At 41.4% G+C, this 17,794-nt stretch overlaps 1 protein-coding gene across 2 annotated transcripts in view; it reads left to right on the top strand.

The window, feature by feature from the left end:
• SF3B3 (splicing factor 3b subunit 3) overlaps positions 1–17,794 on the top strand; it is a 47,415-nt gene that overhangs the window by 23,699 nt on the left and 5,922 nt on the right. For both annotated transcript variants that reach the window (XM_082438977.1, XM_082438978.1), the window contains exons 11-18: positions 1,375–1,447; positions 6,824–6,975; positions 7,281–7,436; positions 8,454–8,609; positions 9,105–9,248; positions 12,626–12,748; positions 13,476–13,630; positions 17,198–17,372. In XM_082438977.1, coding sequence (XP_082295103.1) covers positions 1,375–1,447; positions 6,824–6,975; positions 7,281–7,436; positions 8,454–8,609; positions 9,105–9,248; positions 12,626–12,748; positions 13,476–13,630; positions 17,198–17,372 — 1,134 coding nt within the window. The remainder of the gene's footprint in view (positions 1–1,374; positions 1,448–6,823; positions 6,976–7,280; positions 7,437–8,453; positions 8,610–9,104; positions 9,249–12,625; positions 12,749–13,475; positions 13,631–17,197; positions 17,373–17,794) is intronic.

The raw sequence follows: 17,794 nt of genomic DNA, 5'->3' as shown, positions 1-17,794 counted from the left end.
GACACGGGTTCGAGCCCTGGTCTGGGAAGATCCCACATGCTGCGGAGCAACTGGGCCCGTGAGCCACAGCTACTGAGCCTGCGTGTCTGGAGCTTGTGCTCCACAACAAGAGAGGCCGCGACAGTGAGAGGCCCACACACCGCGATGAAGAGTGGCCCCCGCTCGCCGCAACTAGAGAAAGCCCTCGCACAGAAACGAAGACCCAACACAGCCAAAAATTAAATATATTAAAAAAAAAAAAAGAATACTTAATAAAATTTTTATTTTAGAATGGTTTTTTTTTTTTTTTTTTTTTTTATCTTAGAATGGTTTTAGATTTACAGAAAAATTGCAAGGATATTACAGACAGTTAATGTATAACCCACACCTAGTTTTCTCCTCTAGATCATTTTGAGTTCATCTTACATATTGCATTTACTCTCATTTGAGAGCCTATAGGACATTCAGAGGATTCTTGACTCTGACCTTAAGGAGCATAAAAATCTAGTAGGAAGAACAAAACAATTCCTCAGATCACTTTTTAGGTAAGTGTCCTAAGAGGTGATGATTGTGATTCCTGTGAGAACTTACAAGGAAGAGATGACTGCCAGCCAAGAGAATAAGGGAAGATTTTTCCTAAAGAATGTGGCATTTGAATTGTTCTGTGAAGGGAGATGGAATTTGGCCTTGAGGGAACAAAGAACAGAAATGGGAGGCTTCCCTGGTGGTGCAGTGGTTAAAAATCCACCTGCCAATGCAGGGGACACGGGTTCGAGCCTTGGTCCGGGAAGATCCCACATGCCGCAGAACAACTAAGCCCGTGCTCCACAACTACTGAGCCTGAGCTCCAGAGCCCGCGAGCCACAACTACTGAAGCCCAGGCGCCTAGAGCCCGTGCTCCGCAACAAGAGAAGCCATCGCAATGAGAAGACCAAGCATGCAATGAAGAGTAGCCCCCGCTCGCCACAACTAGAAAAAGCGCGTGCGCAGCAATGAAGACCCAACGCAGCCAAAAATAAAACGAATACAATAAAATAAATAAATAAATTTTTTTAAAAAGAAAGAAATGGGATGCTAACTTAGATGGACTGTTTCATTCCCACGTGCTCACTTTGAGGAGGATGCAGGCATGTTATACCCAAAGGAAGCGTTTGGCCTTGACTGCAACAACTGTCCTAGATGTTCCATCACTTCTTGCTGAAGTCTGTTATGGGAATTGCCAATACCTCTAGCGTTTTGGTTCTTATGTTCTTTTTGACTAGATGGTTCCAATGTTTTAATCAAGTAAACAGTGTGAGCCCTGCTATGTTGGGACTGTATTATCTAGTATAGTTGTAAGTAAGGATCTGAGTTTCATGCTGACTGGATCTGTGGTTTGTCTCCTCTCCCTGTCAGGTATCAGAAATGGCTGTCTCAGAGCTACCCGGTAACCCCAATGCTGTCTGGACAGTGCGTCGGCACATTGAAGGTAAGCAGCCCTTTCCCAACAGTCAAAATGAGGGTCTGGGTGCCATTGACAATAGAAGGCTTAAGAAACTGCATTCATAATGCTTCTATATCACATCATCTAGCACCATATACTAGAAACTTCTTCTGACTCAACACCATGTTTTTGAGGCTGTCCCAATCAGGGTGCCTTCACTTACTACTTTTTGTACACATGGGTAAGGGGAGCATAGGGTGGCTGTTCAGCACATATATACTTGAGTATCATAGATAGAGCTGTCGTATGTTGTGTTCTTTGACTGTATTCATCTTTAAGATACTCTTTCCATTTGTGTGAGGAGTATGGTGTAAGGGAAAGTTTTTGCTGCTTTTTTCTTCAACAATGTTTTCTCTCATTGTGCTGAAATCACAGTGAAATTAAAGGTATTATTCTGGGTATTAAGAGATTGGTAAAGCTTGTTAATGTCCTGCTCAATAGGTATAGTAGTTGTGTTTAAGGAAAGCGGAGGTTGATTGAATGGAGTCAGAATTTTAGAGTGAGTGGAAAAGAAAGGATGGAGGAAAGAGGAAGTCTGAGCTCCTGAATAAAAATGGTCACCTCATCCTAAAAAATTGAAAGTTATGTGAAAATTCTTTTTAGTGCAATAGCAGGAAAGTCTTGTGACAACTGAATTTCAGTCCCTTAGAGATGAAACTCAATTCTCATTTTCCCTTTGATTCTTTGGGATCGTAGGTCATTTCTATTCCTAGACCTCATTTTCCTCTTGTTCCCTCAGGAATGTGGGACTGGCCAATATACAAAGCTTTTTCAAGAAAACAGCTGGAAATCTTCCTGCTATTTAGATGTTTTGGTTGTATGGAACAAATTTAAGGGAGCTGGGAAATGTGGAGGAGGGAAATCTCATTTCTATTAATAGAGTACACATTTTAGTGGATTTTGTCTTCGTGTAAGCATTGGAATCCAATCTGAGTTGAGTAGAAAGAAAAAGTGAATAGGAAATTAGTAGGTTCATTTTAGCTGAGAAGGTAATTATTGGATGATTGGTTTTGAAAGAGTTCCCCATTTTGTGTAATGTCTTCATAAAGAAGCTGGTCACTGTTGACGTTCACCTTTAGCTTGGTGGCAGATTGGCTGGTTGATATTTAGGCTCTTAAAAACATTTCCCAGACTGTTTGAATTAGAAAGAGCCTTTGAGATAAAACCTAGTTTGCTCCTCTTTTTTTGTTTGTTTTTGTTTTCACATTAAACTTTACTGTAAAATCAATTTAGATTTGCAGGAAAGTTAACCCCTCATTTTTATGAAGAAGACCGAAAATCACAGGTGTTGACTGTCCCAAGATAGGGCACCTAGGTAATAGAGACTGAAAGCGGTGTCTCCCGAATCTCAATCCAGTGTTCATTTGACTAACCCTATAGTGAGTCTGGGTCATGCTGGTTTTCTAGGATAAGTTCAGTATTCTCATTCTGCTACCTTGTAATTAAGATAGGACTCTACTCTCAGGGCATGTGCCATCTAAAAAAGAAGATAAGGGCTTCCCTGGTGGCGCAGTGGTTGAGAATCCGCCTGCCAATGCAGGGGACACGGGTTCGAGCCCTGGTCTGGGAAGATCCCACATGCCGCGGAGCAACTAGGCCCGTGAGCCACAATTACTGAGCCTGTGCGTCTGGAGCCTGTGCTCCGCAACAAGAGAGGCCGCGATAGTGAGAGGCCCGCATACCGCGATGAAGAGTGGCCCCCGCTCGCCACAACTAGAGAAAGCCCTCACACAGAAACGAAGACCCAACACAGCCATAAATAAATAAATAAATAAATAAATAAGTAAATAAATAAATTTTAAAAAAAGAAGAAGATAAGTATAAAAAACTGTTGTGTGTTCTGATGTGATGAAAGGCACAAGCAAGCATGTTGCCAGGAGGGGTTAGAGGAGAGGGAACAGGCATGTGTTTGAGAATCAGGAAAGGCTTTGGGGGTAAGTTAGATAAGTTCGTGATAAGTGGTATGCTGCATGATGGAACTTGTAGCTGAAAAGTTTTGTCCTCTAGATACCAAAATCTAGGAAATGAATACATCTTGATAAATTTTACTCTTTAGAAACTATAATTTGGGTGATCACCCACAAAACAGGTCAAGTTCTCTCTGTTCATTCTCTTTCCAGATACCCTAAGTTACTATTCCACATGTCCACACATGCTGCAGTCTTCCAGGCAACTACTAACCTTGGCTGGTACTTGGTGATGCACACTACCAATACCAAGCCTTTTTTTCTCTTCCACAGGTGGCTGGTGAAGGTGCTGATCACCACAGGTGTGTACCTTGTACCTATTGCTAGGGTCTACTATGGGGTCTTAGAGATTACCCAGGGAGAGGGACCTGCACAAAATATTGAGGCTGCCCTGGTAGCATCTTTCAGAGGGTAACTTTGCAGTTGGCTCTCCATGTGCAGTGTTAGTGGTGCACACCCATCTGCCTGTATGTTAAATAGTCTGAGGCAGGAATCACTTTCTCCCACAGAATATGGAACATGTGGTTAATTTGCCTCTCATTAAGCTGAAAGAGGCTGTAGCTAGAAAATCTTAACTTCATACTCTCCCTTGATGTTTTGGTATGTTCCACGTGTACTGACTGAAAGATTAGGTCCTGGAGAAAGCACCCCTTTTTTCTCTTTCTTTTGAGTATAATCAAGACGGTGCTGAGGCAAGACAAGCACTGAGTAGTCTGAGAATAGAGTGAGAATGAGACATTGGAGGCCTAAATCTCTGGATGGTCACTCACTTTTCCCTTTGGAGTAGTGAGCTGTTTTTTGAGCCTGAGATACTAAGGTGGGGGAAAGAAGAAAGCATTCCCTCTTCTGTGGGCTGCTTCCGTATTTCTCAGACAGATAGAAGTCCTGTTTAACTGAGACAAAGATGCGTCCTCATATCCTAATAGATTCTTCACTGAGGTATGAACTAATGGTCTTTCATATGAAATTTGAAACCTCTGGAAGAAAGCAACATAGATTTCATAGTTCATAGTCATTTATCTTGACTGAAGCTTGATTTTGTTCTAAAGTCCACCATTTAACCTATAACCTGCCTAGGACACAAGAGCAGCTTATCTGTTTCTGGTCCTCCTGGCCGTAGAATGGAAAGGGTAGAAGTTACAGTGTGCTTAGTATTTACAGGGTAGTGGATATTTTGAGGAAATCCGTGATGTAAAGCAGCTTTCAGACATCAGTCATTGCTTTACTCCTTGTTGAACTGCCCAGCAAACGTAAGACCCTATTTAAGTCCACCGAGCATCTCTTTATTTTTATACCTGAGCAGTCTGGGGCCTTGGGTCAGAGGAAGGATAAGGGCTCACGCAGCCCTTTTTCCTCACTCCCCTCATTCTCTGCATGTAAGTTATAAATGTGTGGTTTCTTTTCTGGAAGCCCACCTTTTCCCTTGACTGAAGGAAGAGGCCGAAATCCTGACCAGTTTGAGCCCATTTTTGTTTGGCTTTAATTTGCTCTGGCACAGCATTTAAGATACAAGGTTTCAGTGTTGAGAACATGGGAAAGGACACAATATTTATATAATGTTAAAATTAAGCAATTCCTATTACTTTTACACACCAGAGATTTCCAATTCAAAAACTGAGAGCTGGAGCAAAGCTTCCAAGCTTGGTGTTGTGTGGAGAGCGATGATGGTTTTGTTGTGCGCTATTAAGGCGTCCATTTCAGAGACAACCACATCCGCACTCCATGTTTTATGATGTGAACAGTGCGGTCTTACAAAGCCATTTTATAAGGTGTCCCCAGGCATGCGATACATGTTGACAGTTATAATAAAGTAATCTAAAACCAATTATCTGCTTGTTCAGTGTTATTCCTTATGATGGAACCCTTACTCTGGATTCCTGGTGTAGCCATTAGATTATACCCATTGGGAAAGATCTTTGATCCTTGCCTTTCAGCCACTCATTCAGTGCACACGTATTGTTAACTGAAGCAACAGTTTTGCAGAATAGTACTTACCCTTACTATGAGGCATCCTCATAAATTATATTTATTTCTATATATTTGTATTTTAAAATGCTGATTGCAATCCACCAAATTGATTTTATATCCTGCTAATAGGTCAGAACGCTACTATAGGTTATACCAATAATACATTTTCATCTGGCCCCTTTTTCTGTAAAGAGCACTGATTCTGCTGAACTCATTGAGTAATCTTAGTTCAGCTGAATGACCCTTGGAGCAATCAAAATCCAGACTGTGTCCTTGATGTGAGTGGGGTGGATCAGGCCTATGGTGTTGAGCTCTCACAAGGACTCAGGCAAGCAGGGTCCTTCAGCTGCTTCTGCTAAGAGTGAGGTGGCCACTCCAAGTTAGTACCTTGTCTGCTTCTCATTCCATCCCTTGTTTGCCTGATTTCTGTGTGAAGGGGACAGGAAGAGGGGCATTGATATGGAAAATTCAAGTGTAAAGTAGGAAAATCTCAATTCATCTCAAAAAAAGGAACATACATTTATTCAGCATTTATCAAGCTTTATGCCAAACATTGTGCTGGATGTGGGAGATACATACAGAAGTTGTCTTATGTTGTAGGGTGGAATGTGTAGGAAGTAGACAGCTTTTAACTATGGGATCTGTGTGAGAAACTTTTGGGGTTGCCTGTATACCTCTGACCTCCTTGAAAAACTTGTTGGTGTTTGTTTATCCAAGTACATTTTATTAAATGAAAAGCAAGTTCTAATAGGATTGCTCATGACCATCGAATGGTTATATTTTTAAATGTGAAAAACTAGAGACTTCAAGGGCTGACAATATAAACTACCACCCCACCACCACCACCCGCCCCGTCCCTGGTTATCCAGTGTTCTTACATCATTCCTTTTGGGACTTCCTAGGATTCTCTGTTTCCAACCCTAGAATGACTTAGTCTCACGGAGGCTTAAGTAATCACTATTTTATTCATTAGGTCTTGTGTTCCCGCATAAGATACTTTTGGAAGAAGATGGGGACCTTTCTTGGTTATAGGGAGTATCTCTTAAGAATGGATTGTGATTGGCATCTGAAACTCTAGCTTCAGTACATATAAATATTGTATACAAAATTTCCTCTTGCTTTGTTCTCTTGCATTTTTCTAGCAAATGTCTCAAGAAAATAGTAATTTTCAAAGGTATTAGATGTGGGCTTGTCTACTTTACGTGCTGTTTAGCCATTTAAGGAAGCAAAGTATATGTGTAGGCTGTTATGACCTTTAATTATCTTTTGGATCATCCTGTGCTGTTTGCCACGTCACACTGTGTGTGATGACTACACATAGAAGTGCCTTGGAAGGCTTCTGAAGAGAATGCTTAGTGTGTCTCATTTGGCTTTGTAACTGATGAGTTCTTAGCTAACCCACTTCTTTCTTCTCTTTCCTTTTCAGATGAGTTTGATGCTTACATCATTGTGTCTTTCGTGAACGCCACACTTGTGTTGTCCATTGGAGAGACTGTAGAAGAAGTGACTGACTCTGGGTTTCTGGGCACTACCCCAACCTTGTCCTGCTCCTTGTTAGGAGATGATGCCTTAGTGCAGGTGAGGATTCTCAGAGAGCCACTTAACCCGCTCACCTTACTTTGTCCTTTCTTTGACCTCATTATGGTGTAGATTTCTGGGTTCACATTTAAGGAGCTTTGAACTTCTTTGAAATGGATGCTGCAAAACATGAACTTTTTTGAAGTTAACCTTGCCTGGGACCTCTTAACTCTTTTTTGTCATTGACCCAACTGGTGCCTCAAATACAGTGCCTCTAGATCTGACAGATCTGATAGGTGTGAGGGTCATGCTTGAGTGATGAGTCAAATTGCTAAAGTTGGGTTTCTTTCTGTTACTGCCTCTAGGTGTATCCTGATGGCATTCGGCACATACGAGCAGACAAGAGAGTCAATGAGTGGAAGACTCCTGGAAAGAAAACAATTGTGAAGTGTGCAGTGAACCAACGACAAGTGGTGATCGCCCTGACAGGAGGAGAACTGGTCTATTTTGAAATGGATCCCGTATGTTATTTTACCGTTCACTGTGGGACTTAATGTAGGGTTCAGAGGTGAAGATGGGAGTTGCAGTCCAGGTATCTAGATTATATATTCATAAGAAAGGGAAATGAACACTACCAAACATAAAACAGTTGGCTGGTGGGAAGCAGCAGCATAGCACAGGGAGATCGGCTTGGTGCTTTGCGATGACCTAGGGGGTGGGAAAAGGAGGGTGGGAGGGAGGGGATATGGGGACATGTGTGTGCATATGGCTAATTCGCTTTGTTGTGCACACAAAAAACTAACACAGTATTGTGAAGCAGTTATGCTCCAATAAAGACCTATTAAAAACATAAAAAATAAAATAAAATTTTAAAAATGAAAGGGAAATGAGAAGGGAAAGTGTCCAAAAGCCCTTTACAAGGGGGTTGGAGGTGGATATGTTTTCATGTCTTTAATTCTAATTGGAGTTATGAAATGCCATCTTAGCAATGAAACACTTTTTCTGCCCTTCACACTCTAGTTTTCCACCAGATACTTGCCATATGTTTAGTTTCTGCAATCTGAATCAATTTCAGAAATTTTATTTTACTTTTATATATGGAAGGATGTTAGGTGTGTTTAATTATGTTCTTAAGAAGTCTCTGGATGTGGCCAACTTGTATAGTCCAACTGTACCTATGATTGAGGGTTTTTGTCTTTAACTGCCATATTTGAATTCTCTTTCACCCAGAGTATTTTCATGAACAAATAAACAGTTTTATGTATTTTCATTTCCTGAGAGCTAGGTTGGCTTAGAAAATTTGTGGTGCATTATACTGGTCAAGGGTCTCTTGATTCTCTTGTCAGTAATTTTGCTTTCCATTAGCCTGTAGAGTTTAGTCTTGGAACCTCAGGTAGAGATATTCTTGGTCATTGATTATAGTAAGAAGAGTGTGAGGAAGCAAAAAGGAACTTAACAAGCCCGCTTTGTTCTCCAGGCCCAGGGTTTGGGGGCAAGTTGGAGTGGTTTGTGACCTCTCTCTGTCTTCATTCCTGTAGTCAGGACAGCTGAATGAATACACAGAGCGGAAGGAGATGTCAGCAGATGTGGTGTGCATGAGTCTGGCCAATGTGCCCCCTGGAGAGCAGCGGTCTCGCTTCCTGGCTGTGGGGCTGGTGGACAACACTGTCAGAATCATCTCCCTGGATCCCTCAGTGAGTGTCACTCTCAACTTTAAGGATCTTCCACTGGGAACCTGAGCACCTGACCCATTTTTGATGTCCCTCTCTGAGATCAGCTGGGCTGGACCCTGAAATCTCCACCTGCTGCTTCTCCTGATTATTGTAGCAGCACACCTCAGGAGTCTTCTGCAGTGCTTGCTTCTTTGGCTTATGTCTTGATTCCCTTTTTTAGTTTAAACAGAAACAAAAAAAAAATCCAAGATTGTGTTTGCAGAAAAGGGCCTTGGATGACTTTAAAGAGGCGCCCTTTGCATATTTACTTTTACTGTTATCCACTTTTGCAAAAAAAAAGGAAAGCACAATCCTCTCCAGAGATTGTTCTAAGGTTCAGTCTAAATAGAACTTCTTCAGGTTTTCCCTGTCCATGAGAAAGAGTTGTTCTTCACTTCTAGAATTAGATTTCTCTGGGTAAGTTTTTTCCAAAATTGGTCACTTCCCATGTTTTATTCTTTTCTCTTTCCCCCTTAGGACTGTTTGCAACCTCTGAGCATGCAGGCTCTCCCAGCCCAGCCTGAGTCCTTGTGTATTGTGGAAATGGGTGGGACTGAGAAGCAGGATGAGCTGGGTGAGAGGGGCTCTATTGGCTTCTTATACCTGAATATTGGGCTACAGGTAAGAGATCTAGAAGCTCACATTGTTGGTGTCAGGGCTTCTTTTACTTTTATGACTCCTTTGTTCAATACTGTGCCTGTGGTTTCAGTTACCCACCTTATGAGAAGTGAGCAATGCTGCTCTGTGTTCCACTTATTTCAGCTCTAATTAGAACACATCAGGCCTATAAAAAAGTATTTTTATGAAGAGTTTTTGATAAAAATGCTTAGCAATCACTGTTCTGTGGCAGAACTAGATGGGGTCCTTAAGAGTTGCCTATAATTCTCACAGTATGCAGCTTTTGAAACTAATACGGTTGTCCTTTGGTATCATTGGGGGATTGGTTCCAGGATCTCCCTTGGATACCAAAGTCTGAGGATACTCAAGTCTCTTATATAAAATGGCATAGTAATTGCATATTCTCATATACTTTAAATCATCTCTAGATTACTTAATTACCTAATACAAGGTGAATGCTATATAAATAGTTGCTGCAAATTCAAGTTTTGGTTTTTGGAATTTTCTGGAATTTTTTTTTTTCCCTCAAATATTTTTGATCTATGGTTGGTTGAATCCGTGGATTCAGAACCCCTGGATACGGAGGGTCTCACAGTTCATAATGGGCTCCATTAGCAATAAAGGGCCCCTAGATGTTCCCTGTTGTCAAAGCACCTGAGCTCTTCATGGCCCGAAAGGCAGGAACCTAAGGATCAGAGATTGTCAGGGGTTTTGACCATGTATTGATACTTTTCGTTTTCATCTAGGCCAGGTACTTTTTGCTTTTTAATTTTACTTCCTAATTTAGAAATTCTCAAACATGCCCAGGAGTTAGACTAATGTAATGCATCTCCATGTACCTGTTACCAGTTATCAGCACTTTGTCTTTTCCCCTTCTTTTCTTTTTCCTGGAGTATTTTAATGCAGATCCAATATGGTATATAGTTTCATCTTTAAGTACTTGAGAATGTAGCTGTACTTGAGGGGGGGGTGTGAGTGTGTGTGTGTGTGTGTGTGTGTGTGTGTGTGTGTGTGTGTGTGTTGAGGCCTTAATATGATCATGCTCAACAAAATTTAACAATTCCTTTGTTTGTTTGTTTATGGCTGGCTGCGTTGGGTCTTTGTTGCTGCGCGCGGGCTTTTTCTCTAGTTGTGGCGAGCGGGGGCTACTCTTCGTTGCAGTGCGCGGGCTTCTCATTGCAGTGGCTTCTCTTATTGCGGAGCACGACCTCTAGGCGCATGGGCTTCCGTAGTTGTGGCTCGAGGGCTCTAGAGTGCAGGCTCAGTAGTTGTGGTGCATGGGCTTAGTTGCTCCGCGGCATGTGGGATCTTCCCGGACCCGGGCTCAAACCCGTGTCCCCTGCATTGGCAGGCGGATTCTCAAACCACTGCACCACCAGGGAAGCCCTAACAATTGCTTAATATCATCTGATACCCCCATATTCTAGTTTTCTCCTTTTTTTTTCTTTTCCCAAAAATGTTTTTACATTTGGTTCTACTCAGGATCTACATAAAGCTGTCCACAGTTTTCATCTGCTTGATTTATCTTTTTATGTTTCTTTTAATAACTGTCCCAACCTGTTAAAAAATTTTTTTTTAAAGAAACCAGATCATTTTTCTTGTGGAATTTCCCACCTTCTGGATTTGACAGAGTCATTCCTTGTGTGTTTGTTGTTCCTTTATCCTTTGTATTTCCTGCAAACTGGTGGGTAGATTAGACCATGCTATCCATTAAAAATATAATGCAAGCCACAGGTGTAACTTAAGTTTTTCAGTAGCCACAAAAAAGGAACAGATGGAGTTAAATTTTAATGTTTTATTTAACCTAGTATATCCAAAATATTTCAATTTGTAGTCACTAGAAAATTAAGATATTTTATGTTTTCTCCCTTTTATTTTTTTGGGAATGGGGAGAACTAGGTCTCTGAAATCTGCTATTTGGTACTTTGCACGTAACAGCACTTTTTTAAAAAAATTTATTTTTGGCTGCATTGGGCCTTCGTTGCTGCGTGCAGGCTTTCTCTAGTTTCTCTACTCTTAATTGCGGTGCGCAGGCTTCTCATTGCAGTGGCTTCTCTTGTTGCGGAGCATGGCCTCTAGGCGCGCAGGCTTCAGTAGTTTTGGCTCGAGGGCTCTAGAGTGCAGGCTCAGTAGTTGTGGCGCATGGACTTAGTTGCTCCGCGGCATGTGGGATCCTGGACCAGGGCTCGAACCCGTGTCCCCTGCATTGGCAGGCGGATTCTTAACCACTGCGCCACCAGGGAAGTCCTAACAGCACACTTCTAATTCTGACTAACCACATGTGGCTTGATTGATGGCTATAGTATTAGATAGCACAGACCAAGAGGTTGATCAGATTCAGATGCAGGTTTTTTTTGTTTTTTTTGTTTTTTTGTTTTTGGTGAGGGACAAGAATATTTTTATAGGTGCCATTTGTTTTCCTATTACATCAGGTGGCATATGAAGTCTGGTTGTCCCACTTTAATTTAGTGATGTTAGAATGTTAGTATTTATTTTAAATGACCTGTTTTAAAGCCCTCTGTCAATCTTTTACTTAATAACAGCCAGTGGTACACATTGCCTAGATTCATTAGGGGTTGGGAAGTGATGGTTTTCTATTTCATTCTTTAATTAGCTGGAACTTTTCTCTAGAGACAAAATTTGCTTTATATCTTTGCTTACCCTGAAGTACAGTTCATATAGGGAAAGGATAAATGTTTCATTTTTTCCCCTTTGTTCACTTATTTTCAGAGTAAGGAGTTGGTGCCGTAGCATACTCCAATGAAGACTGATGAAGTGTTTGTTTCTGTTTTTTTTTTAAATAACGTGATGCACTTGCAGATTTTATAATATTTGTGCATCAAACTGTTGTAGTCTTTGTTTTGGATGCTAAATTGCCACATTTTAGATGAGTGGGAGTTCCCCTTTCAAGTTGGCTCCTTTGTCCTTTTAACATGACCCCACTATATTTGGGGGCTTCCTTCTGGCACAACGAAGTGCCCCACACACATTTGGAATATTCTTGCTTCAGACCTGAAGAAGCCATTTCTCTTAGGATTCTTATTCTTTTTAAGGGAAATGGTATTTATAGACCACAGTAGGCGTGGATATTAAACTGTGCATATATCTTAAAACTTAAAATTATGAAGAAGAGTTTAACATACTTGGTAAAAATATTTTTAAGGATATACAGTGAAAAGTAACTGTGCTTTTCACTTAGTGAATACTCAATAGCTATCTGAGTGAGTGAGTGATTTAGGAGAGAGTGAATGAATGGCTGGCTGATTACTATATATTTAAACCACCTAGTCATTTCCTTCCATCTGCTCTGAAGTTAAATAAAGTAGCTAAAGAAGCTTCCATTATGTATAGGCTTTAACCACTCCTCTCCTTTTTATTAGAATGGTGTGTTGCTGAGAACTGTCCTGGACCCTGTCACTGGGGATCTGTCTGACACCCGCACTAGGTACCTGGGGTCCCGTCCTGTGAAACTCTTCCGTGTCCGGATGCAAGGCCAGGAGGCAGTAAGTAATGAAAGGGGGCAGATAGTGTTTTTGGATGTTAGTGACATCAGCTGAGAAAAATCCCCTTGGTATAAATTTTGCTGTCATTAATTCACCAGTGTTGTAGTTAGTTGACATTAGCTTTATCTTGATTAGTTTCCTTCACGTGGGAAGTCTTGGGTCTCTTAATCTAGAGCTTCTTAACTGGATTTGCATGGCACTGTGCCATGATTTGGTTATAGGTGAGTTAGAGTATTGATCCCTTCAGTCCTGAGGCTGAGCAAATGGAGTACACTGACAGCTGGAAACCTCCCATGTAGGATACCAGTACCCAGGAGCAACCTGGTATCAGTGTCATGGCTTACTGTGTAATGTGAAAGAGGCTGGTAAACATTGTGTCCTTTGTAGCTAAGAATATCAGTGTTGCTGGGTGCTCTGCTAGTTCTTTACTTGTTACTGCATTTAATACTTGCAACTATCCAGCCTTGTGATAGTATTCCCATTTTACACATGTGGAAACTGGGGCTCAGAGATTGATTAGTAGGTCATATGGCTAATAGCCAATGCTTTTAGCAAATAGTAAGCCATACTGCCTCTTCTCTAGGCCTGTTTTTCTTAAGGTAGCCCTATAGGTTTCTAAAATTCCTTGGGATATTCTGCACACTGAAATTTGGGGATAGGATAATTTTGTTAGCATACCATGTTTGGGCTTTTCCCAAGCTTATTGGAGATGTTTTTCTTTCCTCAGGTGTTGGCCATGTCAAGCCGCTCATGGTTGAGCTATTCTTACCAATCTCGTTTCCATCTCACCCCCCTGTCTTACGAGACCCTGGAATTTGCATCTGGCTTCGCCTCTGAACAGTGCCCTGAGGGCATTGTGGCCATCTCCACCAATACCCTGAGGTGAGAGAGTCCCACAGTTGAAGCCCTGCAAGAGGCTGCAGAGAGCTGACTCTGCCATGGCACTAGTGTGTTGTAATTGAAACCTTCATTTGGCTCAGGATTTAAGTACCTGGTAGCCAAGTCTTGGTGTTTGGGAGTTTTAGCTTCTGTTTAGACCTTCAGGGCCAAGTTTTTATACTCAGCAGTGTAGTTCAGTCTCTGAGATTTAAGATTCTTGTTTTCAAGGGCCATGCCATTGGATTGGTTTTAGAGCAGGCGTTGTTGGCTCACTGATAATCTTTTCTCACTCTGTCTTGCATTTGCAGTGTTATATCTTAAATATTAACCAATATAAATTATTTAGGCCTTTTGCAGGTTGACAGATTATTTACACTGATCACATTGGAGTGAACACTGTCTGTATTGCAAGATGGAAAATAACCTATTCAGTTTGACTGTCTCAAGTTTTGGCGGTTGGTTGTGTTTGTTTTCTTTTTTAACCCTTTAATGCCACCAGTGTCATACATGTCCTGGTTATAACTGTTGGCTGTTTACAGTGGAACTCTGACCTCTTGATATATGAATCACTTGCTGCTTAATCAAGTGAACTGCCAGATTTGTTTGCAAAAACTTTTGAAAGTTTTCAGTCATTGTCGCTCTCTTTCTAAGCGTCAGCACCTTTGTATACCTTATGCTCCAGCAGAATTACTCTCCCTGCATACCTCCATATATTCCTTCCTGGTTTTTTATCTCTGCACCTGTCCTTGGAATGCTTCCCACACACATCTCTGCCTTTCAAGGCCTAGCCTCATCCATGTGTCCTCTAATTGTTTTATCGACGTGTGCTCTCTATCTCCTTGATTCCTTATTAATTTTGACAATTCCACAGGTTTTCAAAGTTTTTTTTTAGCAGCAGAACATTTTTCCCCCAGAACAATATCAGGGAAGGCTGCTGTGTGAAACTTATAAGAAGAATTCTTGGGAACATAGTTTAAACACCACTGTCCATAGTACTTACTGTCAGAACCATTCACTTTTACTTTTGGTTATTATGAATAACGCTGCTGTGAACACTCATGTACAAGTTTTTATGTGGGTGTATATTTTCATTGTTCTTGGGTATGTACCTGTAAGAGTGGAATTTCTGGTAACTGTTTAACTTTTTGAGGAGCTGCCAGGCTGCTTTCCAAAGTGGCTAGACCATTTTACATTTTCACCAGTGGGGTTTGAGGATTCCAATTTCTGCACATCTTTACCAACACTTGTTATTATCTGACTTTTTGATTCTAGCCATCCTAGAGAGTGTGAAGTGATGTCTCATTGTGGTTTAGATGTGCATTTCTTTGATGGTTAATGATGTTAAGCATCTTTTCATGTGCTTATTGGCTCTTTGTTCTTCTTTGGAGTAATGTCTATTCAGATCCTTTGCCCATTTTTTAATTGGGTTATTGTCTTTTTATCATTGAATTGTAAGAGTTCTTTTTATGTTTTAGATACAACTGCCTTATCAGATAATATGATTTGCAGATATTTTCTCCTGTGGATTGTCTTTTCACTTTCTTTTTTTCTTTTTTCGGTATTTATTTATTTATTTATTTATTTATTTATGGCTGCATTGGGTCTTCGTTACTGCGCATGGGCTTTCCCTAGTGGCGAGTGGGGGCTACTCTTAGTTGTGGTGCGCAGGCTTCTCATTGCGGTGGCTTCTCTTTGTTGCGGAACACAGACTCTAGGTGTGTGTGCTTCAGTAGTTGGGGCTTGCGGGTTCTTGAGCGCAGGCTTAGTAGTTGTGGCGCACGGGCTTAGTTGCTCCACGGCATGTGGGATCTTCCTGGACCAGGGCTTGAACCCGTGTCCCCTGCATTGGTAGGCGGACTCTTAACCACTGTGCCACCAGGGAAGTCTTCTCTTTTCACTTTCTTGGTGGTATCCTTTGGCACACAAAAGGTTAATTATTTTTTAAAGAATTATATTTTAAAAACTCCATCTGAGAACTGCCTGAAGTCACCTTGGGTATCAGCAGTGGTATATGCCCCACTTTGACAAACGCTGGCTAGCCTCATGTTTTTCAAGGAAGAATACAACATGGGAGCATCTGTGTCCCTTCCCATGTTATGTTTCTCCCTTAGGACAGGTGCTCCCTCTGTCTGGAGTCTGCCTTTTGGCATGGTAGAGTGCCTTTATGAAAGCAGGGCAGTGTGTGGGTTGGACTAGAAGAGTCAAAACTCAGGGGTTGTGGTTTTTGTTTATGCCGTACTTTTTTTTTTCCTTGCAGAATGACAGTTTTTGATGTTTAGCAGTTGATTTTTTTTTTTTACTCACATGTTGGTAAAGTATTTGATTTAATGTCTGCAAGTAAAGGGACCTTGCTAATTATCCCCTCAGAATATTTGGATATTTATGGGAGTGGAATGTTGTTAATCATAGTCTATTAGAAGATGTTCTGGTTTTTATATTGTACTCTTTTTTAATGATTCTTAATTAGCTGTTTTTTTCTTTCAGCACTTTGAAATGGTTTTTCCTATCTTCCATTGTTTTTTAGGTCTGCTGTCAGATTGTATATGATCTGTAGAGAATATTTAAATTAAAAATAAAACTCCATTGTTAGAGACCAAGTGTCTATATTTTTAAGAGCATCTGGGTTCTGCTCATTTTGCTCATAATTTGACTTAATGCACATCTCTGTCCCTTTTGACAAAGGTTGTAGAACTCATACTTGCCATCTCTTTGTGCATCGTTGTGGATTTCCTAAAGCTTAGGTGATTTTCGTTCAGTATGGCATCCACTTTATTTTATGAAACACTATCATACAAGTACCACATATGTTCAGATAATTGCAGTGCTTCTCAACAAATTTGGAATTGGTACTCTTTTTTTTAAAAAATTAATTAATTAATTATTTTGGCTGTATTGGGTCTTCGTTGCTGTGTGCGGGCTTTCTCTAGTTGCTGTGAGCGGGGGCTTCTCTTCGTTGCGGTGCGCAGGCTTCTCATCGTGGTGGCTTCTCTTGTTGCGGAGCACAGGCTCTAGGTGCACGGGCTTCAGTAGTTGTGGCACGTGGGCTCAGTAGTTGTGGCTTGCAGGCTCTAGAGCGCAGGCTCAGTAGTTGTGGTGCACGGGCTTAGTTGCTCCGCGGCATGTGGGATCTTCCTGTACCAGGGCTCGAACCAGTGTCCCCTGCATTGGCAGGCGGATTCTTAACCACTGCGCCACCAGGGAAGCCCTGGAATTCATACTCCTTATATCAGGGTTTGTCAGTAATAATCAAGAGGAAATTTTAACTTGTCACTATCACGTTATCATTGGAGGGATAAAAAATCCTCTGAGGGTTCTAATGTAAGTTTCACTGGTGGAAACTGGAATCACCATGAACAGTGCTGGGCTGTTGCTAAAGTAAAGGCCCTGCCCTGATCTCCTTGTCTCTTGTGTGTAATCTTCTAGATAAGAAGACTATTGTTTCTTGTTGTCTAATGCCAACATTAGAGCTTTAGGGATTGATGTGTTTGCTGTGACTGCTTATTGACCATTTCAACACCAGTTTCTTGGTCCTGAGTGGGTGACCTGTTAACTCCTTGCCTTTTGCCATAGGATTTTGGCATTGGAGAAGCTGGGTGCTGTCTTCAATCAAGTAGCCTTTCCACTGCAGTACACACCCAGGAAATTTGTCATCCACCCTGAAAGTAACAACCTTATCATCATTGAGACTGACCACAATGCCTACACTGAGGCCACAAAAGCTCAGCGGAAGCAGCAGATGGCAGAGGTAATGCATTTAACCTTCAGGGTTCAATAAAAAGGCATTCCTGTGAAATTGTGTTGAAAAGTTTAAACCTCGGTGTAATTGATGGCTGTAGTCTTTGTTATATTTGAAGATCCAGGCTCTTTTCAGGTCTTTCAAGCAGAGCCCTTTGCCACAGTCCTTGGTTTGAGAGGCTTTCTTGTGACTTAGGACTAAAACGCTGAGCTGGGTTTATTCAGTATTCAGCTACTTCTCTGGAACGGTTCTTCAGTCCTGGAACTTCCAAAACAGTCTGTTTCCTGAATTTGGGCCCAGAGGAGACTGCTTTTGTATTCCCCACAACACCAGCTCCTTCCAGAAATCATTTCCCAGCAAAAAACAAATGGTCCCAACTATGTAAAACTGTATCTGGCCTAGAAAAGAGGAAACAAGTAGTCTTAGCAAGA

This window comes from Balaenoptera physalus (genome assembly GCF_965194825.1).
Source record: "Balaenoptera physalus genome assembly, chromosome: 19".
Lineage (NCBI taxonomy): Eukaryota > Metazoa > Chordata > Mammalia > Artiodactyla > Balaenopteridae > Balaenoptera > Balaenoptera physalus.
Note: the sequence above shows the minus strand (reverse complement) of the source record. Positions and strands in the feature narration are given on the sequence as shown.